The sequence below is a fragment of the Phalacrocorax aristotelis genome, chromosome 13, assembly GCF_949628215.1.
Source record: "Phalacrocorax aristotelis chromosome 13, bGulAri2.1, whole genome shotgun sequence".
NCBI lineage: Eukaryota > Metazoa > Chordata > Aves > Suliformes > Phalacrocoracidae > Phalacrocorax > Phalacrocorax aristotelis.
The window spans coordinates 5650034-5671562 of record NC_134288.1 but is presented as its reverse complement, the minus strand read 5'-3'; the positions used below and the strand labels follow the sequence as shown (position 1 = coordinate 5671562).

At 47.0% G+C, this 21529-nt stretch overlaps 3 protein-coding genes across 3 annotated transcripts in view; all 3 read right to left on the bottom strand.

Annotated features, from left to right (window-relative positions):
* Positions 1–236: 236 nt before the first annotated feature.
* Positions 237–5991, bottom strand: LOC142064275 (protein FAM83D-B-like). Its single transcript, XM_075108983.1, has 4 exons — positions 5375–5991; positions 3337–3504; positions 2612–2736; positions 237–2364 (listed from the first exon to the last, which is right to left on the bottom strand). The coding sequence occupies exons 1-4, from the start codon at positions 5825–5827 to the stop codon at positions 1971–1973; spliced, it is 1140 nt and encodes a 379-aa protein (XP_074965084.1). The 5' UTR covers positions 5828–5991; the 3' UTR covers positions 237–1970.
* Positions 5992–6824: 833 nt separating this feature from the next.
* On the bottom strand, positions 6825–14462 carry LOC142064274 (protein FAM83D-like). The gene is made up of 4 exons (XM_075108981.1): positions 13930–14462; positions 10913–11080; positions 9893–10017; positions 6825–9523 (listed from the first exon to the last, which is right to left on the bottom strand). Exons 1-4 carry the CDS (start codon positions 14380–14382, stop codon positions 8569–8571), a joined length of 1701 nt encoding a protein of 566 aa, XP_074965082.1. The 5' UTR covers positions 14383–14462; the 3' UTR covers positions 6825–8568.
* A 5409-nt stretch (positions 14463–19871) lies between these two features.
* The window catches only part of PPP1R16B (protein phosphatase 1 regulatory subunit 16B), a 60778-nt gene continuing 59120 nt past the window's right edge, over positions 19872–21529 (bottom strand). The window contains exon 11 of the mRNA XM_075108980.1: positions 19872–21260. Coding sequence (XP_074965081.1) covers positions 20739–21260 — 522 coding nt within the window. The 3' untranslated portion in view covers positions 19872–20738. The remainder of the gene's footprint in view (positions 21261–21529) is intronic.

Genomic DNA, 21529 nt, shown 5'->3' with positions numbered 1-21529 from the left:
TTCTCATTCTTCATTAATAACTTGACATGCTAACAGTGCGGTTGTGGTGATGGACACAGACTGCACTTCAAAAGGCCTTACCTTCATGGCCACTTGTTACACCAAGCTTCTAGGTAACCGCTTGAAAAAGAGGTTATTTAGTTATAATTAAAGACATTCTTAAAATTCTAGCTATTTACTTCAATATACTTTTCAGATTAAGTCCACTGTATGAAAAAGAAACATAACTCATCAACAGCATTTTATATCATCAGTATATTAGCAACTGTTGAGAAAAATTCCTACTAATGGCACATGGAAAGAGTTGCCTATTAAAGTATGAGATAAACAACGAAGATAAAAACTTATATTTGAGAAAACATTTGCAGATAATTATTGTGGAAGTAAGATTGCACAGATTTTGCAAAGAGTACAACATTGTATGGTTTTGTGTTTACAGAAAATAGAGTTGTTAAAAATACATATTTCAAACTTCTTTACATCTGGTTGAAAGTAAGAGTATTAAACTCTGAACTATCAAACATTTACAGAGTAGGAGAGTCAGAGCTATTACATTTCCGTGATTGTAAGCGCAGAAGAAAAGGGCAGATTAGTTGCATCCTAATCAGTATGTTAGTGCGTTGTCCATAAACACCACTTCTGTAAGCTCTGTATGTCTGACTTAACATTACCTTGCCGGTGTTCAGCGGAGACCCCTGTGAAATTTCGCAGCTCAGTTTTAACCTTCCCCTTTGAAGCCCAGCACCCCCAAGGCACTTGTGCAAGCATATCCCTGAGTTTTTTGCAGTAGCAAGAGTCTCAAGAACAACTTGAGAAACAGTGTACCTTTGCTTCTGCCACAGCTGCCATGGTTGGACTAACAAGTTTCTGCACCAGCAGGTTACTGGAACTTCAGTGCCTCAATGTACGACTGTTTGGGAGGATAGTTTATTCATTTGGGGTCTTTGTTTTTCTCCAGAAACGGATGGATTAAAAAAAAAAAAAACACCACAAAAAAAAACTTGCATGAAACCTTAAAAATAAATGGTTCTATTTCTGACTTTCTTGTTATTGCATGTCTGGTGGACATAAGACTTTCAAGAAGTAGCAGCAGCTTCACAGATTTCAGATCTACTCAACTTTTCCCATAAGACCAGACAGCATTACCAACCATAAAGAAACCAAACAATATATATAGTAACACCAAGAAAACAGTCTCATTTGGCTCTGCTACATAGTACGTTCTTTGGAATATTATCCCTTGCACACATTTATTGTGTGATGTCCAACAACCCAAGAATTCTTATCATTCTAAAGAAAAGGTCATTTGAAATTCAGTCATTGCAAAACCCTTGTTTGCCTGACACATTAGCTCGTTCTGCCTAGCAGCACAGCTTCGTGTACAGAAAATGTAACGTTCGAGGACTAGTAGCGTCGTGCTGTTCTACTAGTTTCTAGATTATGGTTACTCCAGTTCAGTTCTGTAGCATGAAACAGTTTGTGGAGACTTTGTGCAACACAAGACTAAGCTTAAGACTGATTTCAGAACCATGCAGCAGTCCTGCTATTCATCTTTGGAAGAGCTTTAAGCAATATTATTTTCTATACCTAGATTCCTTAACAAAAAATTAAAAATAAGGTTTGAGCTACTGACCTAAGACACTGCTAACCCATCGGCTTAAAACATGTAAGAACAGGTGGAAAAATGAAAATCTGACAGAATACTAGAAGTCAATATTGGCTTTCCAGTGTTATAAGAGTTGGTTTTGGTTTTTTTTTAAAGACACCTCTGAGCCTAAGGCAATACCGTAACTGTATCTGTTGAAGTACATTACAGTGGCCTTCACACGAAACCACAATTCCAGTATCACTGTCTCGCAGTTCGAGTTTGTTTCCCAGCTGCTCTCACAAACACACTGTAGGCCAGTACTGACACGGACGCTGGATGCTGTTCCTGAGGTTCTGCTTCTCGCTCCAAGTGAACGTGCAGGTCATCTCTCTATGATCCATGGTGGCCTCATAACTAGAGAGCCATTCCTCTTAGTCAGTGGAGGCGAGGCATGCATTGCATTATTGGACACGTAGACTGCCTCCCTTGACGCATGCAGCCAGCTTCGCTTCCTTTTTAGATTTCCTACAAACGCTCTAAGATACAAAAACTCCATTCTCAGGAAGTTGTCCCTGGTCAAGTCTCTGGAAGCTACTGTTATCCTGACCAGCTGGTCCAACACCTTATTCTTCTTGTTGCAGCTGGATAACTCTTTGAGGTTGATGGGCTTTGACCGGGCATAAAGAATCCGAAATTCCAGGTCAAAGTGTGCAACTGCAGGGCCTGAGAGGATCAAGATGTTGCTGCTGTTCAGCTTCCCATCTGTCCATGTAAAACTAGCAAAGGAAGAATGAGAAAATTCTGAGTTAATTGAAAATAAATAGTAAACAAAGTATGAACTAAGAATTCTCTTTCATCACGTTTAGTTAGATTGTTCTTACAATCCAAGTGATGAGTGGTGTGGGTTTTTTAGGACAATCGTTGCAAATAAGCTGCGATAAGGAAAGCAGTTTTGCAACATGGCTGTTTTTCCTCTTCATGTAAAAAAATCACGTAAAGCAATAGAAGGAAATTGGCACTTGCCTGTAGGAGCCTGTTGTCACTCTAATGCCATCAATTAACATGAACTTTTCACGGACTTTCCCAACAATTTTGGCACCTGACCTCGTGCAGTACGTGTTCCCTGTGATATTCCGAATTCTGATCAACTGTTAAAGATACATCGCGTGGATCTCAAAGTTAAATTATTGCATTTAAAGGCATAACACACAACGATACGATCACTGATGAACAAGCAGAGGTTGCTGTGTGGTGGCACAAGATTCACCCTCTAGGAACCAAATGATAACTTTGTCTTGTTTTACTAGGCAAAGAGGTGGCATTAAGGGGCAGACCCATAAACCGATTGTGCAGAATGTGGTGGTAAAAAAACTCCTGCTGCCAAACGGAGGGACCCGAACTCCACAGACTCCTGAGAACTTGCTCCTCCATCAGCCTTCAAAGACTCAGCAAGCCTGAGCAACTCCAGTCATGCTTTAGGAACTGGTCATTCCTCCTGCATTTCCTTGAATATTCAACTAGTATTTGTGCTCAGAAAGCAACTGTAACAGCTGCTTATAAAGACTTCAGTTTTTCTGTTATTTGCCTTCTTATGCAAGAATGGTCAAATCTTCCAAGAAAGAGCTAGAGCTACAGAAAACCCATTTTAAGCTGTGGCAGCAGGCAAAATAGTTTCTTCTTGTGACAGCTCAAAGATTACAGCCATGAGAGGATCGGATTTCTATCCCTATGAATATGACAAGGCTCACCTTTTCCTGTTCCAGGTCAACTCCCAGATCCCTGCACATTTTTAGAAAGTGGGGAAATGAAGACTGATCTAGAAGGATATATGCTTTAACTTGCCGCTGGCTACAAGCTTCCAAGAGGTCTTTGAAGATATCGGTATCTGTGAAGGAATCCATAACCAGGGCAATCATCTGCAACAAGTTTCAGAAGAAATCATGAGGCTGTCTCCACGGCATCCCAAGGGAGATGGCACATGAGGAATTTGGCTTTCAAATTAAATATTCCCTCCCCCCCTTTTTTTTTTCCTGGTGGTTATGGAACATAGTATAGTCTTCTGTGACATGGTATATTCTTCTGCTGTTCACAGGACTGCTGAAACATGTAACAGATATTGAAGAAAGAGGAGAGAAAGGAAAAAATAACTAATTAGCATAAAGTTTTGTCAAGAGAATGGTATTTTGGTAAAGGTGATTACCGAGTACAGTACACTGAGGTACAGGAGACACAATATACATGGCCCCCGCCCCTTCACTGTTATCACTTATTCATGTCCCCATATAGTTAAATAGAAAAAAACCCCAGGTATTGAATTTATGGACAGAAATTGATGTTAAAGATTATTTGCCCCGATTTTGTTGTCACTTGGCTGATTTATAGCCGATAACGTAATTTAAGAGTTTTATTATCGCAATGTAGAATTTCATTCTTTACTACAAATTTCAGCAGCAGACATCGAAGCTTCTTTTGCCAGGATCTGTATCTTTTTTGGTTCATTAGGCATGAGTCATCTAGTCTGAAAGCCTAGTGTGGAAAGACACCTTTCCTCTGTTTAAAAATCAGAGTTCATTGCTAATTAGCACCAATGGTAGCTCCTGCATCTCTTCAGTAGCACATTGCTCATGGTGTTTAATTAAGGTTGTTCTAAACCCTTCCCTTTTTTTCCTTCATAACTTCACCTTCAAGAAAAAAATTACAGAAGTCTGAGCATTTTCTCCTTTCCCCCCACTTCCAGAGCAGTGCCAAGACGTACGAAGGCAAGGGAGACTTGACACCTCTCCAAAAAAACCGAGCTGATAGAAAAAGTATTTTGCATGAGGAAAAGTAAGACATTTTGCTGCCAGTCTTCTTCAGCTGCGTCAGTAACTTGTGGCGTAACAGGAGCACCGAGTGGATCGTGAAGATGTTTGGGGGTGCTGAGACCATCCTGGAAGAACCAGAACAGCAGCAAAATAAATGCATTGCTTCAGGTTTCTTCCTCACCCTGAGATACGGCAAAAACAGGGGTCTAGCTCTCTATTAGACAAATTCGGTCTCTAATTCCTATGCAAGAGGGTTTTTTCTTGTCTTTTCCTCAAAAGCATTGTGTGAATAAAAAGGTGAGCTTATTTCCAAAACAAGTTTTCCAGAGTCTTTCGAACTCTTCAAATAGGAAAAGAAACACTTAAAAAAAGAATTCACTTGTGTCTGACTGCTCTTTACATCTCACCTCTCTATTTAAGATAAAAATGAGGTTTCTCTTCCAGTTATTTTTCAGATTCTCATGATATTTCAAGTCAAGACCTGATTATTGGCCTAAGCTCCAAGAGTAAAACCTCCCTTGGAAGCCAGCTACCGCCCGCGCAGCTCTGTCCCTCGGGCCTGACCCCCAAGCTTTGCTGTGCACCCGCTGCGGAAGCGACAGCTACTGGAAAGAGCTGAGACCGGACAAAAAGGGCTGGGAACGGGCACGCTTAGGACGGATGGCTCTCAGGTGCCAACTCCCTGCGTGAGCTTAGCGAGGCCCGGAGAGCACCGACGCGGTTTTCATCAACATGGGGAGGGGAAAGCTTGGAAATACTGAACCTATTAAAAATAATAAATACAGAAGATGGTGGGGGAAAAAAGCAATAAGAAAATAGAAAAGAAAGCAAAGTCAACTTAAAGTAAAACAAATAAAGCGTTTACCTGAGAGTAAACGATGGGGAGAAGGGTGGGGGGAATGGACGTGAGGAGGGGGGGTGGGGTGGACGTGGGCGTTGGGGGGCGGGCGAGGGGGGCCCCCCGGCCGCCAGCCGCACTCACCTGCCGGGCGGAGCGGATCTGCCGCCGCACCGCCTCCTTGCAGCCGTAGAGGCTCTCCCCGCAGCCCGGCTGGAAGTGCGCCTCCACCCGCGTCAGCCCGCGGAAGGCGCCGCTGGCGAAGCCCGGCCAGCCCAGCTCCAGCGCCGGCGGCTCCAGGTCCGAGCGCTCGGGGAAGTAGGTGAGCGAGGAGGCGTCGGGCGAGGCGCCGAGCGAGGGCTCGCCCGCCGGCTCCGGGGCCGCGGCGGGCGGCAGGGCGCCCCGCGCGATCGCCTGCACCTCGGGCTCCGAGAGGAACGGCGGCAGCTGCTCCCGCCGCAGGAAGGCCCGCAGCGCCTCGGGGCCGCCCGCCACCAGCTCCTCCAGCGCCAGCCGCTGCGCCTCGCTGTAGGGCCCGGGCGGCCGCGGCGGCCAGCGCCCGGCGCCCTCCTCCAGGCACTGCGAGGCGTTGGCCATGGCGCGGAGCCGCTCCGGGCCGCCGCGCCGCTGGCCCAAGCCTTTATAGCGGCTCCGCGGGGCCGGCCCCACGCGCGGGAGGCTCTTCCCCGCCCCGCCGCCCGGCCCCGGGGGAGCGGGCAGGGGGCCTGCCCCGCACGGAGCCTGCCCCGCGGGCGAGGACCCCCGCCCCGCTCCCCTCCGCCCGCCCCCTCGCACGCCCGGCGGCGTTGGGAAAGGGGCGTCGGAGCAGCGTCGCCCACGGGAGAGGCGCGGGTGGCGGAGCCGGCTGGCCTCCTCCCGCCCAGGGAAGCATCCACAGAAGAGCAAACCTTGAATTACGCAGGGAGAGTTAAGTACAGCCCTCGACCTGCTCCCCGGCCCCGATCCAAAGGCTGCTCCTAAGGTTAGAGGGGGCAAGCGGCCCTCCCGGCCGGGCGGCTTCGCTACGGGCTGCTCTGCTTACCCAGGGCTGCAGGGAAGCACCAGCAAGAGGGGAAGCGCTGCCTTAGTCACCCAGATTCACAATGCCAGGCAAATAGAAAACAAAGCTCGGCAGCGATCGGGTGAAAAGCCCCATCGCAAAAGGAGATTATTTGTAAACTCTTTCTTTTCCTTGTGGGAGCACTGTAACAGCTGCACCGTGTAAGGAAGTGAAAGAGCACATAGACAAGCAAGTTGACTTTACATATGATCAAGCACTGCTGAGCATGAGCTCCTGAAAATACAACTCAGGATTGGCTTTGAAGGTGTGTATCAGCTCCCCCTCTGTGACTTGCTTCGCTCCAGGTGTTCCAGCTCCAGGGACCAGGCAAGAAAGTATCTTTTAAAAAGCTGCAGAGTGGTTATTTTTTCCCCCACCTACACTTCTTCATACATCTGTCTTACAGCTTTAGGGAAGGAGCGGCTGCTTTGAAATCCAACAAATAAAAGTAGCCAAGCCTCTTTGTCCGTATAGATTTCAGAGGTAGAAACGCCAAAGTTCATAGAATAAAGTGTTACTCTCTACACTTAAGTTGCAGCCTTGCTGAGTTTTGGATATTTTTCTGTTTATTCACTCATTCATTGCTCTTTACAGGAATATTCAAGACAACAGCTGAAACATGCCATCTACTGGACACAAGCACCCATAAATAATATGAAAATACATAACCCAGACTCTCGTTTGCCTTGGCAGAATTCAGTCTGACTGGTCACTGAAGTACTGGGGCAGAGATCTAAAGATTAACAGTACAGGGCAGAGCTCAGAGAGCGAATCCACACAGTGCTCAATGACCGATCCAGCAAGCACAGACGTGAGCCCACACATGCACAGAATACTGCTAAACAAATATTCAGGTAATGTCTCTGCAAAGCAATCCAAGATCCATTTAATATAAAAACTAGAGTACTTTCAAAAACTAGAGCGGCACTGCAGCTCCCAAACTAAGTTAGTAGCAGATAAAGGATAAACAGAGGAAGTGCAGAATATTTCAGATAGGACAGTCGGAAGAGAAAAATAGGGTTTGTTTTCACTTTTACACTTGTACTTGTACACTTGTACTATATTAGCAAACATAACCCTTAACGTTTTGTAGTGCATTTGTCAGTTTACTTCTGAACAGGGACTTTGCCATGTGCCCTCAGTGACTGTCTCGTCCCTGAGTTCACTCCAAAGCAGAAAGCTGTTTACAGAAGCTCTTAACGGAAACAAGAAGGTTCAGACATTCCTCGACTGAGCAAGAATTGGAAACTCATTTTACAGCACTAAGACTAAAAGTTTTAATTCTGTGTAACAAGTTGCACAAGAGACAAAGTTCTTGGAAGTCACCCCAAAAGAAGTACAACAGGTATGCTGCAGCAACAGACCGAGCTCCAGCTATCGCCTCAGCTCCCACCCGCAAGCACAAAAACCCGACACTGCAGCAATACATCCCCGTGATTAGTCTTACAGGTCCAATACACCTAGCTTTGCGTTCCAAATACTAGGAACATTTACAGCAGGCCTGTACCTAAAATGGGAACAGCGATCTTGGAGTACTAAGTTGCTGCTTCCTGGTCTTGGTTTTAAAAAGATGCTCTTCTGATCATGTGTATATATAAACACACCCTCCTCTCTCTCTCTACACGAAGGTACAAGGGGACAATCAGACTGAAGAGCTAGTTTGCTCAGTCCATTTCAGAAGGCTTAAACGATGGAAAAAGGATAGAGTTGAAGGTAAAACTTGAAACTGCTCCAACAGACCCTTCACAACTTTGGTGGAGGAGTAATGTGTATACAGCTCTGAAGTCAGACTGAAAATAAAATTAGCTTTATGGCTCTTTATAAAAGTTGTTTCTCCTCATGCCAAAGATAAAGTAAAAATAAAAGTGAATATTAAAAAGAAAAAAAAAATTTGAGTATACTTTGATGTAGGCCAAATCTCCAAAGCCACTCTGGGCAAGATCAGCCTGACTCAGATTTTTCCAAATCTACATAAATTAAAGCCAGAGCATTAGCAATCCTAGGAAGCAGCAATAAGTTTACTTTTCAGGTTAAACATCCAGAATTAAAATAAACCTTCACCACTCATGCACGTAAGAGGCACATGTAAGTAGTTACAGTATAAACAAACCCCTCTTTTTGTACTGCTTAAATTGCACGGTATAAAACAAAGTGCTGGAGAGTGATGCACACACGTATTAAAAACATAAAAGTGTTGGAAGGAAGCGGAAGAGTCAGCAGGCACAAAGTGACTGCGATTTGAGAGTGGAGCTTTTGTGTTCTGCATTCAGCGCAGTAATCATTTATTCAGAGAAAAGAGTGAAACGTCCCGGAGGCTGCGCAGGCTGGCACTGATGTCACGCCTCTGTTTTAGATTGCATCTTCCGGTGTATTGGGTCATGTAGTTTTCAGGTACACGTCCCCTCCGGGACAGGATATCCACCATGTGGCTAAGCTTCGACCTGATAGTGGAGTAGTGGAATTGCCTCTCTTTATGCAGTTTTTGGAAATATCCTGCCCTGTGACTGCTAGAATATTCAAAGGACCGGAGAGAAGATAGTGAGCCGGTAGAGCTTGCAAGAGAGCACTGGGACGATGACGAAGACAGCGATCGCAGACTAGAACTTGATACAGCCTTTCCCAACAGAGAAGATCCTTCTTTTGACAGTTTTCGGTGAAGCAGGGGTGTTTCTGTGTACTCATCTTCCTTCGTCTGTGTCACCACAGTCTTCAGCAAAACTGATGTCTGAGTGCCCGTCGTTCTGGGAGTGACGGAAGTCTGAGTGCCGGTTTCTGCCGTCACAGCGCTGGTCTGCGTGGCAGCGTTACACATGGTCACTGCAGGCTTCTCTTCCCATGGGCCAGTTTGAGTCGATGTGCTTCTCCGTTCCACTATGGCCTCTTGATCTCTGAACCACTCCTCTTCAGAGAGGCAAGAATGCCCCAGGTTACAAGGTTTGCCTCCAGGAGTATCTTCAGCCTGATCTAGTTCTTTCAACAATTTCTTTGGAGTACTAGCCAATCTGGCAAATTCTGCTCTCAAGTGGTCTTCTACTGTATATTCTTTAGGGGACTCTATTCTGTTCACCAGGTGATCAAATATCCCACTGTTCCTGCAGCTGGACAGCCACTTAGGGCTGATGGGCATCGACTGGGCATAAAGAATCCTGAACTGGAGGTCAAAATGTTCAACCACTTGGCCTGACAATAGCAGCAAGTTACTGCTGTTCAGCTTCCCATCAGACCACGTGAAACTATTGAAAACAAACCAAGATTCACAGTTAATCTCCAGTGCATTTCAACATGTACAGTTACCGATAGCAAGACTCAGCTTAGAAGGGCTGTGCATAAGGAAGGTGTAAAGTCGATAGACTTTTCACTTCAAGTTCTTGTGCGGGAAGAACTCTATTTAGCCATGGGCAAGTGCTTTGCTAGCAATTAGTTGTATAAACCAGTTTTCCAAAGTTGTTGCCAGTTTTGCGTTAGTTCTATTTAGGACTCAGCTAGTCCACTTGCCATCGGCATTCATTAATACCAGGCAAACAGCAAAGTTAATACTTCCTTCTTGCAGAAACTCCCCCTTTGTATAGCTTCATCAGGCACCAGCAGACCCCAATACTTGCCTGTAGGAGCCGGTTGTCACTCTAATGCCATCAATTAACATGAACTTCTCATGGACTTTCCCAACAATTTTGGCACCCGACCTCATGTAGTACGTGTTCCCCGTGAGAGTTCGAACTCTCATCATCTGTTTCAGAAAAGAAGGGAAAAAAGTAACATCAGATTTAAGTTAACTTCCAGAAAGTTTTTATTAGCAAGTCTACTTAAGAGCAGCTACGCACACTATGGAAGATAGGAATGAAATGAACTTCCTTACACTGTCTGCATGTGAGTGTTAGTAGTTACACAGTGCTAAATTTCTGTTAGATTAAGGAGAGCCTGTGGAGAAAACACATTATTAGTTATTACCCACAAAGGGAGGAGCGTTTTCCCGGCCAGAGAAACTCTCACTGGGGTGAACATAAGCCTGTCTAAGCTGAGCCGTAACACAGTCATGTCAGCTTATATTCAGAGGAGTTAAATCACCTGCGTCACATCATCCAAACCCTTTTAAAAGAAAGCAGCTATGTATTAGGAAAGAAATGAGATGTGACCGGAGCTATACCACCCTTGAGCTTCCTGCGTTTCTGTTTTCCTTAGCAAGCAGTTCCTTGAGCCAAAGAATAAACCTACTTAGATCCTGCAAAATTAGGTGCCTGAAAACCATTGCTTCTTCAGGACAGGGATGACCGTGTATGCTCCGCCCAGCACAGCGGGTTGTTGCATAGCATGGCTGTAGCTCCCACATACGGGTCGCGTAGGGTAGGAGTAGACGTGCTGTTTCCGCACAGTTTTCACTGAGTTTGTGAGCAGTTTCAGATGTTAGAGACTGTACTAGAACCACGTGATATTGAGCCCTGATCTTCAGGAGCAGAGAAGCATGTCAGAAAATTCCCTTTTATGTCAGTTATCAAACAGACGGGATGCCTTAGTCTTTCAAGAGAGCCTGACGTTTTATAGAAGCATAGCTCTGGTATCCTTAACTATAAACTGTTGCACAAAAAAATAAAACCACACCATACCCACCCACGTTTAGTACTTACACTTTCCTGCTCAGGACAAACTCCTAAGTTCTTGCACATTTCCAAGAAATGGGGTAGAAAGTCCTGGTCAAGAAGGATATAGACAGGGACTTTGCGGTTCTTATAGGCATCCTGAAGGTCACCGAAGATATCAATATCTGTGAAGGAATCCATCACAAGGGCAATCACCTGCAAAAATAGTGACAACGCTCATTCGAGAGCTTTGTTTTACACAAGGCCAGGTCACTGCCTCCCCCAGCCATGTTCTCCTGCTGCTATCATCAAAGACAGATGCACATTTCTGTGTCCTGCCACGCAGGCCCCCGCAAGTTGTAAGAGATTTCTGTATTCCCACAATGTTTCTATAAATTCACTGTGCCCTAGAGTGCAAAGCATAAGCCTGAAGGGATTTTGTCCCCTCATGTCTGCTGCTGCTTTCGAGCACTTTCACAGCCTGCATTCCTACAAAATCTCCTGTCATCTGGCCTTTCGGTAATATTGGGGAAGCTATCACAGCAGAATCAGGAATCCAGACGAGCCACCTCCACTCCTGTGCTCCCAGCATGGCACACCTGCTACAGATAGCCACTGCCTGCAGCAGAATTAGCTCAAATGGCCCCCTCACTGTCACAGCTGAACATCTCACAAACCCCCATTGCTTTCTCTTTGTGTGGTAGGAGGGGAATGCTGTCCCTATATAAGTTACCAAGAGATACACTAGTTCTGTGACAATGTTTTTCACTATTCCCAGACTCTAATTAGATGTATTCTGACTTCCCATCCCATACCTTCACAGGAAATCCTTCCACTCACTCAACTCAACAGTTCTTTAAGGAAGGCAAATCCTAAGATGAGATGATTTTCGCTTAATGTGCCAAAGACAAGATGACAGTCTTACATTTACGAACAATCTCCCCAGCTAATTCAGAGCACTGTGTCAGTGCTAGAACCCTCACCCTTCAAAACGAGGAACACACATCTGTGTGGGGAGACAAAGCCATAAAGGATTTGGCTTTGTGACTTACTTTTCTATTCCCTTTCTTAGACCAGCATCAAGGACAGCAATTATACAACCACTGCGGGTACCTGGCACCTGCCCTTCGTGGATATGTAAGGCAGCCACGCACTGCTGTGACTCACCCAAGGCGTATATGCATGCAACACAGCTGCTCTGTGTGTGGCATTGCCTGGTCTCACAGGAAAGGTTTCCCACAAGAACAGGCTACGTTCTGCATTCACACCTGTGCCCTGCTCCCTGAGGGACTGGCTCCGTATGGATGAGTTCTTAGGTATAACACACAGAGGCATGTTGGTATTTCCAAATAAAATTAGCTTATGCTTGTGCTTCCTACGTGTCTCCTGTGCTTTTCTCCACCCTATTACTTATCTAAGTTTCAAAGGAAGATAAAGAAAAATAAGATGCTTTTGACAAGACCAGATGAGTAAGAAAATAACCCCTGAAAACAGAACAATCCACCCTAAACCCCTTGGAAACACTGGTGCCTTCAAATGACTCCTCAATTAGCAGCACATTTGAGTTCCAATTCCAGAATTTGCAGTTGGAAAAGGAATACCTTCTACTCAAAATGAGCAAAGGTACAGTTGTGTTTAGAGGAGAGAGAGAAAACCCTTTTCTCCACACTCATCCCTTCATGATAGAGGGGGCAAGATAGCAACAACGTCCCCTTTAGCCACTTGAATAACTGCATTTTAGCGAGCACCTGAAGTTTTCCTGTTCCTCACATTAACCCGAAGAACTCAGACGTGATTGAGCAAAATCACACAACGCCTGGCAGTCAGTAAATTACAGGCGGTCAAAATTTCTCTCCATTCCGTGTCCATAAAAACACTCCCTGGATCAGGCACATACACAGCAGTGCAGGAACTGCTTGCCTGGCACTTGGCTCGGTACGAGGGAAAGCGTTTGGCAGGATGCTACAAGCAAGAACATTACAAACAAGTAGAGCTTTTAGGAGAAACAGAGGATTTCACAGATTTTACTTGAATCACCAGACTAGTCTTTAGCAGGTAGATGAGAACGGAGCTTCCCCTGTGACCGTTTCTGGCAAGAAGCCCATTCTTCATGTCATCCTCACCCACACCCTAAGCTTCTGCACTCTGAAACAAGTAGCGACTAAGCAAAATTGCTAATTCAAGGTGTGTCATGCGCGAGCAGAAGTTACATGCAGAGCCAGAGGTTGCTTCACCTGGCCACCCGAAGAGGAAGCTATGAATTTAAAATTTAGCTAAGCCAATTGTAAGGCTGCTAGTGAGAAGGGTGGTTCCCTCCTGGGGATTACAGTTAGAGGCTATAAACTCAGGTAACGTAACGAGTTACAGAGAACAGTTAGAAATTGCTGCTCTGCATGATCTTTTTAAGCCATATTCTGCATCAGATCAAACCCATCCATTCCTGTAGGAGGAAAGTCCCGCTCAGAGCCCGTCTGCACATTACTTGGGGGCCAATTAATGAGGAGAAAAGAGTGAAGAAGCTAGATACAGTCATAGGGTTACCTCTGTAGATATCATTCTTTGATAAGAAAAGATGTGACACAAAAAAGGCCTCTAAGGGACAGTAGGAGATTTCTGCAAGGGAATCTGTCTTGCAGAGCACATCAGTAAGGAACCTGCAATAGGAAACCTTCCACTTTGGGTAAGAGCAAGGTCAGCCCGAAGCCGGCGGATGCTTTGCCCATGAAGAGCAGCAGCGGGGCTGCATGCGGTACTGCGGCGGGGAACTCTCACCCCGCTGCCTCCGGAGCAAGGTCAGCGGCAGCGCGGTTTCAGGGGTGCAGCACAGAGGAACACTGCTAAGGTGAGTACCAGTCCCTGGGTGCCACGAGCTTGTCCTACCGAGGCCTTCCTTACTCGACGGGGTTTTAAAGCCACTTGGCCTTGCTTGGAGTCTGGCAACGGGGACAGTCATTGATTCTGGCGCTGATCTGTGCTTCCATTCGCTGACCCGCCGGAGAAGGGCCCCGGGCCGGGGGCGTTGGGGGGCGGGCGAGGGGGGCCCCCCGGCCGCCAGCCGCACTCACCTGCCGGGCGGAGCGGATCTGCCGCCGCACCGCCTCCTTGCAGCCGTAGAGGCTCTCCCCGCAGCCCGGCTGGAAGTGCGCCTCCACCCGCGTCAGCCCGCGGAAGGCGCCGCTGGCGAAGCCCGGCCAGCCCAGCTCCAGCGCCGGCGGCTCCAGGTCCGAGCGCTCGGGGAAGTAGGTGAGCGAGGAGGCGTCGGGCGAGGCGCCGAGCGAGGGCTCGCCCGCCGGCTCCGGGGCCGCGGCGGGCGGCAGGGCGCCCCGCGCGATCGCCTGCACCTCGGGCTCCGAGAGGAACGGCGGCAGCTGCTCCCGCCGCAGGAAGGCCCGCAGCGCCTCGGGGCCGCCCGCCACCAGCTCCTCCAGCGCCAGCCGCTGCGCCTCGCTGTAGGGCCCGGGCGGCCGCGGCGGCCAGCGCCCGGCGCCCTCCTCCAGGCACTGCGAGGCGTTGGCCATGGCGCGGAGCCGCTCCGGGCCGCCGCGCCGCTGGCCCAAGCCTTTATAGCGGCTTTGAATCCAAACAGCGCCGCGCCGCCGCCGCCAGTGGGGCAGCCGCGTCCCGCCCCGCCGCGCGGTTGGCTGCGGCGGAGGCGGCCCGGCCCCACCGCCCGCCCGGCCCCGCCAGGCCGTGCCACCGCCCCCAGGGCCGGCCGAGGGGGGGGCGGCACGGTCCCGTTAGTGCTCGGCGCCGGAGGCCGCCCCCCGCGCCCCGCCGCGGAAGCCCCTCTGGCCGAGGGGCGGCCATTCCACGCCGCCGGGCCCGCACCCCGAGCCCCTTCCCTGCGGCTGCAGGGCCGGGCGGCGGGCAGCCCCGCCCTCCCGAGGCACCGGGGGCCCTTCCACCTTCGCCCGCATCGAGCCTCCCGGGGGCGGCCCCCCTGCCTGATGCACCCTACAGCCACCTGGCCTGGCGCCTCAAACAGAGCAGCACCCAGGGTGGGCTGATCCAGCTTCGGCCTTCCTGCGTGTCCCCACAGGGAATTGCTGCCAGCGGCAGGACAACGAGAAGTTCCGCTACCCCGCTGCCTGGATGGACGCCTCTAGGCCCCTCCTGGCAGCGCCGACGGTTCTAGGAGAGGCAGGGACATTTAGGCAGAGTCCCAAAATGTGAACCAATGAAATACAACTCGATGGCCGTTTTTGTATTATTAAAAGAAATTTAATAGAATTTTTAAATTAAAAAAATTTAATCTCTTTATTAAAGACGCTGAGTCAGGTCCTAATACTGTCAGACATACCGTTTTGGCATGATTTTTACATACAATTTAAGATTTTATGCATTGCTTCAACATGTTAAGAAACCATCTTTTCATACTTACAGTAGCAATAAAGTCAATTCCATACAATATCAAATATCCTTTTAAAAAAGTTTTAAATATATTAGACTCTGATTGCCAAAATGCCATTTTATACACAAAGCTGCTAATACAATATACAGTTCTTACATTATTTTTTTTCACGTAAAATACATTTCATCAAGTTTTATTTGTACATTGTTTACTACTGATTGATGGAATTACAAATTATTGCAGAAGGCTTGCCCTCATTTGTTAATATCCTGTCCATGCAGCTGTCCCACCGAGCTGTACCAGGGTTACCGACGCCACTGCAGTCCAGTCGCACACGGCAATCTATAGGCTGAAGATGTAGAGGTGGCAGCACTAAGGCTGCACCCCCTCACTGTTTTAAAACCCGTATAGCATAGCTTTGGGAACAGGTATCTTGAGCAGAGGCTCCTCTACTACAGCTTCCGCAGTTGAAATATTGCAAAATAATCTAGGTCATAATCGTGCCATGGCAGATATTGCCTGAGGAACCCAGTGGTACTTAAATAGTGTGGGGGAACTGAGGAGTCTATTACCAGTGTGGCCAACATGAAAGCAGCAGAATAAAGCTGAAGAACAACCAGGGACAAGAAGTTCTGTTGTACAGCCACAGGCAAAACGAAATTAAAATGTAACTACTAGCTGTGTTCTGCAGTAAGACGCTGGACCTTGCTACGACGAGTGTGTTCTGGACTCTCCCTGTAGAGAACGGCTATAACCAAGCAGGTCAATGTGATTTGTTAAATTAGAATGAAGACCCTGCTCATTTTCTTTCTGTGTGTTTAGGAAGAGTGAACCAGTGATCACAAGAGAAACTGAAAGAGCAAATAAAAGCTTCAAAATCTGGTATGCTCTGAACGGCTATCCCCTTGCAAAATAGTCTTCAAGTTAAAGAACAGCACTGTATAGTCACCACAGACCTTCCAGAGACTAGTTACTGAGTTGCCTTTAGCAAGTACGATAAGGCACAGAGATACCCAGATGTAGGGAGAACACCTTCCTGCAGATGGACAACAGTTCATCTATGGCTCGCTGGAGGCCAGTGCCAATGCTTCCTCAGTTAAGATATTCCTATTTCATGATATTGCTGATTTAGTTTAAGCAGAGATTTGGGTAAACAGAGCTCCAAGGTTAAAACAAAAGGACACCAAACAGAAGATGTAATGGCATCTGGGAGTTTGTAAGGGCTTTCAACCCCATTAAACAAGACCCTGCTCAATAAACTAGAGAACTCGCTGCCTCCACTGAGTATTGCACTGATTCATTACTGCTGCTGCCCTGCCACGCTATTCTTCCCTGCCATGAGTTCCTCATCCATGTGGTTCTTCAACCACACTGGCAAGATGGTACCGAATCACATCAGCTAGATCTAGTCAGTTCTTCCCAAAACTGGGAGGCGTTTAACATTCAAGAGCAGCACAGAAGCGAGACTAAGTGGGCTACAATCGCATCCCTTGGTATGTGAAATACAGATCCAGGTCTGACCTCAGATCCCAGCAGTGGTACTTAAGCACATTTCAGTGCTGGGACTTCCTTGGTTGAGCTCAGTAAAGCTGAGGCACTATTCTGAGACACACCTTTTGGTTTATTTTTTCCCCCATCTAGAAAAAGTCTTTCAACTGGAAAGTAAAGCTGCTCTCATCAACCAGTTATGCTAGAAACAGTGTGACTTCAGCATACGGGAAGATTTTGCACGCAGAAGGGTTATTCTCACGTGCAGCTCTGCCTACAACAGACGTGTCAATACAGCCACCTTCTCAAATTGTTGCGTAGTCTGTGTGAACAGCTACAGCCTTTGGCTTACTGCTAACAGAACTGGGACCCTAATCTGACCTTGAATCTGTACTTAGATGTTTATTGAGCCTAAAAACACTGAGTATAGCATAAAACCCCCAAATCCTCCTCTAATAAGCCAAGTGCTAGATATGGCTATCACAATATGATTTCTAGTTTCTACAGCTTTTTAGCAATATTAAGATCCACTAAAATAGCCAAGTGCCTTCTGCTATATACCTCAGAGCTCTCAACTGGGATGGCCTTTAACACACATAGATTTGTTGTAACACTGCTAAATTTTATAATAAAAAGCCATATTCCTAGAAGTAGGCTCCTACAAAGCACATATAAGAATATCTATGTGTTTAATATTCCTCCAAAAGCCCTTTTGCCTCTACAAAATAGCTTACCAGAAGCAAGTTAAATACCCACTTTACAGAATTCCTCATCCTAGGCCTACAACCAACAACTCTGCATGCAGCATGAACTGCCAGCTCCTTCCCTGCTCGTATTCGCCAGAGGCCCACAGGCAGTGGCCACTGTATCCAGAATGTCACCAATACATATGCACGAATCCATTCTAGGTCACTGTTCAACAGCCTTCGCAAGTCCCACTCCAACGCAACTTCAACCCAAAGCCAGTGGCAGATAAATACTTGGTATGGCTGTGAAATACATCCTTGAATTTTTGTCCATTGCTGACTCTCTTGCCTGAATAAGAATCGATTTCATCTGATCAGACGCCACTAGGCTTCAGTGAGCACGTTAGCTTACAGCAATAAAGCCAGAAGAGCTGTACTACAACCAATTTTACAATTACAATATGAAGTCCAATTAGGGGAATGTTTTGTAATCTAGAATCTGTAATATCTTTTGCCCAACAGTAAATCAATTGTTGGTTTGCTCAAGATCACAGCTAGAGTGATGAGTTCCTGGAGTTTATATGTAAAACGGAGTGAAATACCAATGGACTAAACGCTGGTTGTCTAAAATAGACTGGCTTCCTACAGTTTTAATGTATTATCAACTCTCAGTTAAAGCAAGCCTCAAACTACTTAACACTACTGCATACAGCAGTCTCCTCGTCTCTTGCTTGGAGTCAGGTAGGATTCGATACACTTGATAGCACTGAATTGCTCTGAGAAGGAAAAGGGCCTGACTCCTCCTTCCCTGGGAGGGTAGACATCAGCTGGGCCCAGATTTTGCACCACTGACAGCCTAGTGGATAGCAGCACCAAAATTTGTTACACTGAGTCCAGAATTCTCACTAGGATGGATGTGGAGAAATAACCACCACCACGGGAGAAGAGAAGCATCTCAAAGATCATCTCTCCCTGTTCAGTAATACCCAGGCTACACTTGGCGTTATCCCAGAGTATTCTTGAGGTAATCAGAATACCCACTGTGAACCACACACAGATGCAGTGAAGTCTGTCCAGTTACCAAATCATCCTCATTCTACTAGAGAAAGACTTTTAAAATCCCTTAAGGTTAAGTCAAGGACAATAGTATTTTCTAGTCTTGTATTTAGCATCAGCGTTTCAATAATGGAGGAAGCCCAACTTCTCTGAATGTTTCAAAACATACGAAGCAACCCCCTGCCTTTAACTGAACTGAGGTTAAAAAAAATCAACTGCTACAGTTTTCTAATTTGTTCCTAAAACTGGTGAAGGAAGAGAACTGTATCTTCAGAGTTCAAGAAAGCACATTCCTGGTCAGCCTGGTAATAACCTCACAGGTCCAAAAGTGTTTCCTGCACAGCATGGTTGTGGCGGTGACGACTCTGCTGCCTTGAGGAGCTGAGAATGAGAAGCCCAGAGTCCTGTATCATAAAAAAAAAATCCAGCTTGGGCTAGATTTGATGGGGAGCAGAGGGTAGTACTCAGCAGTGGCTGGCAGCCTAAGTCAACTTTTTATAGCCTAGAAAAAAGGAAAGGCAGTCAGGGTTCCCAAAAGGGGGAGTGTACGTGTGAAGGGTAAGATTGATGTCTTACAGCCGCCAGCTAAAAGGAAGATTGGTGGGAGCTACATTTGCTGTTGCTAGGCTGAAGCACAACTGTGTGAGCTGGATTTAATCCACTGAAGGCTTACAGAGACCTAAACAGGCTTATGTTTTCAGAGTTTGGAATTTAAAGTGCCCGGGAGGACACATAGTCATGCAGGCAAATAGTTACATGTGCAGTAGGCCCCTCTGTGCAGAAAAAGGGTTGAAGATTTACAGTTACGTCTATTGATACAACTTGTTAACTCAACTGTGGCCAGCTCCTCAGAGCGGTCTCCCACGGGCACTCTCCTTTCACCTCCCCCAAGTATGCCAAGCCTTACCTTGCTGAAGAGCCAGTGCCAACCCCCCAGGTCGTTCTGTACTGGTGCTTCTCAGGCAGTCTGTCAGAGCTAACGTGAACTACACTAGAACACAGGTGTTGGTGTGCCAACCGCGCCACGGCAGAGCGCCTTTGCTAGGTACTGCACGGCGCTGGGTGACTCCCTTATACACAGATGTATTTAAGTCTTCTGCCACTAACCACTACTGATAACTTCAGCACGGGAGCTAGAAAACCAGACAGAAAAAATATCCTGCCCTGCTGCAATGTTCACCTGCCGCAGCCATGATTTAACATTTATTTATCAGCCGAAGACTGCAGGTTAATGCAAGTGTTGTAACATCTAGGAAGATTAGCAAGGCTTTCATGACGTTTCTAGATCAGTGTTGGCAAGCCTTTCCTCCTCAGCCCTCCTGAGCCCTGTGTTTCTGGAAATCCAGAAAAATCGGAACGCAAAGCATACTGCCCCTAGTATCTGTGTTGAGCGTACAGAGTAAATAAACAGAATCAATAGGAAAGTGAGATCAGCAAAAGTCTTTTCAGTTTTAACAAATTAAGAGTCTAAATAGTACAAATAAGATTTTTAAATTACTTATCCCAATATAGACCTTTGTCAGTATTTTATTGCAGTAAAATTCTATTGCCAGGGTCCCTTATTGCAACATCACTTTTAAAGCCTATTGAATGAAGCCTGTTCCAGGAAAAGTTCTGCTTAAAACCTGATGGCAGTCTGCAGTGATGAGCTTACATGAGCAGAACAGGATCCGGAACAGTTTTTGATGGTGAGCTGTCACTGCAAGGCGGTAACACCTTACAAGTTTCCTAAAGCAAGCCCAGCATCTACACTTGCTTGTTGCTCAGGCCCTGTAAGTGCTGGATCCAGCTGTATGGAAAACAGCTCTGTCCACTCTTGCAAACCCCGTGTAGGGGGGTGATCTCCCCTCCAGGGTATATGCATCACTCAAGAGAGAAAATTCAGGTCTGAACTGTCACCTCACAGAAGCTTGGTGACTTACAGCAAGAGGCTCAGATGCAAAGATTTTAATTCAGATCCTTTCTTCATTCCAAGGCATCTCATGACTTCTCAAGGATGGGGAGGCAGTGCACCATACTTTCTTCCCAAGGGAGCAAGGCTAGGGCAACTCTTTTTACATCATACTGATGTACATCCCTTCCCCTCCTAAGAGCCTTGCTCCACCTGCATTACTCATTCAACTGCAATGGAAGTAATTGGCAGGGTAAAGTACAATTCAAGATGAATGAGGCCATCGCAGTCAGGATGTCCATAACCAAATTCTCCCTTTGGAATGCAAACAACCTGGCCACCGCGATGGATCCAACCAGCCCACCCACATCTTGTTTCCTCTGGGGCGAGAAACAGATGAGACTAGGAAATTCTGCAGCACCCATGTACCTTCTCTTCCATTTCCTCCATGGGAGCTTTGAATTTCAAGAGGGGTGGATCACCACTGGACACTGTGTAATACACTGAGGTCCCATTGGAGCTGTAGGGAGAAGTCCTGGATGCGATTAGGTGTGACTTGGCCTCGCCCCCGTTCTCGGCAACTCCTCCCATGCCGCTGCTGAAGTGGGTGCTGAGGAAAGGGTGATTGAGGAGTTTGGCTGCAGCCCGCTGCCGCTTAAGTTCGGAGAGCGTTTGATGGTTATGCTCCTTGTAGGCACCCCAGAACTGCTGTGTGTCAGGGAGCCCGGGGTTGCTGTAGGGCAGCACGTGGCCTGGATTACTGTCAGGGTCGGCGTGCATACTCCAAATGTCCCCGTTGGAAAAGGTGTACTGGTAAGTGCTGGCAGATGCCATGAGTCCATTCTGGAGGGGGATTTCAGAGTCACACTGCGTGCTTTTGTTTGCTAACTCCGGGAGAAGGGAAGAGTTCTCCAGCACTGAATTCTGTAACAAGAAGACATGAAAGAGGAGCATCTTCCCCTGTCCGTCACAACACAGTACATCCCTGTGACAGCTCGCTAAGCCTGCTTATACTAAGCCCTTCCACCAGCCAGGTACTGCAGCACAAACACTAAATTCACCCACTGACAGGACCCTATAATGCTATGAGCCCCAGCCAGGAGCTGGTTCCCAACCAGGAACATAGAACATTAACTCAGAAGGACTCACTCACCTGTTTCTTAGCTGTTAAGAGAAATACACACACTATTTTT

Bases quoted from the DNA above. Each gene is read 5' to 3' on its own strand.
- LOC142064275 (XM_075108983.1), bottom strand. From the start codon at position 5,827: ATGGCCAACGCCTCGCAGTGCCTGGAGGAGGGCGCCGGGCGCTGGCCG. The intron at 3,505-5,374 runs GTGAGTGCGGCT...AACTTGTTGCAG, and splicing joins AGATCCGCTCCGCCCGGCAG to ATGATTGCCCTGGTTATGGA. The intron at 2,737-3,336 runs GTGAGCCTTGTC...TATCTTTAACAG, and splicing joins TTGACCTGGAACAGGAAAAG to TTGATCAGAATTCGGAATAT.
- LOC142064274 (XM_075108981.1), bottom strand. From the start codon at position 14,382: ATGGCCAACGCCTCGCAGTGCCTGGAGGAGGGCGCCGGGCGCTGGCCG. The intron at 11,081-13,929 runs GTGAGTGCGGCT...CTATTTTTGCAG, and splicing joins AGATCCGCTCCGCCCGGCAG to GTGATTGCCCTTGTGATGGA. The intron at 9,524-9,892 runs GCAAGTATTGGG...TGTTTTCAATAG, and splicing joins GTGACAACCGGCTCCTACAG to TTTCACGTGGTCTGATGGGA.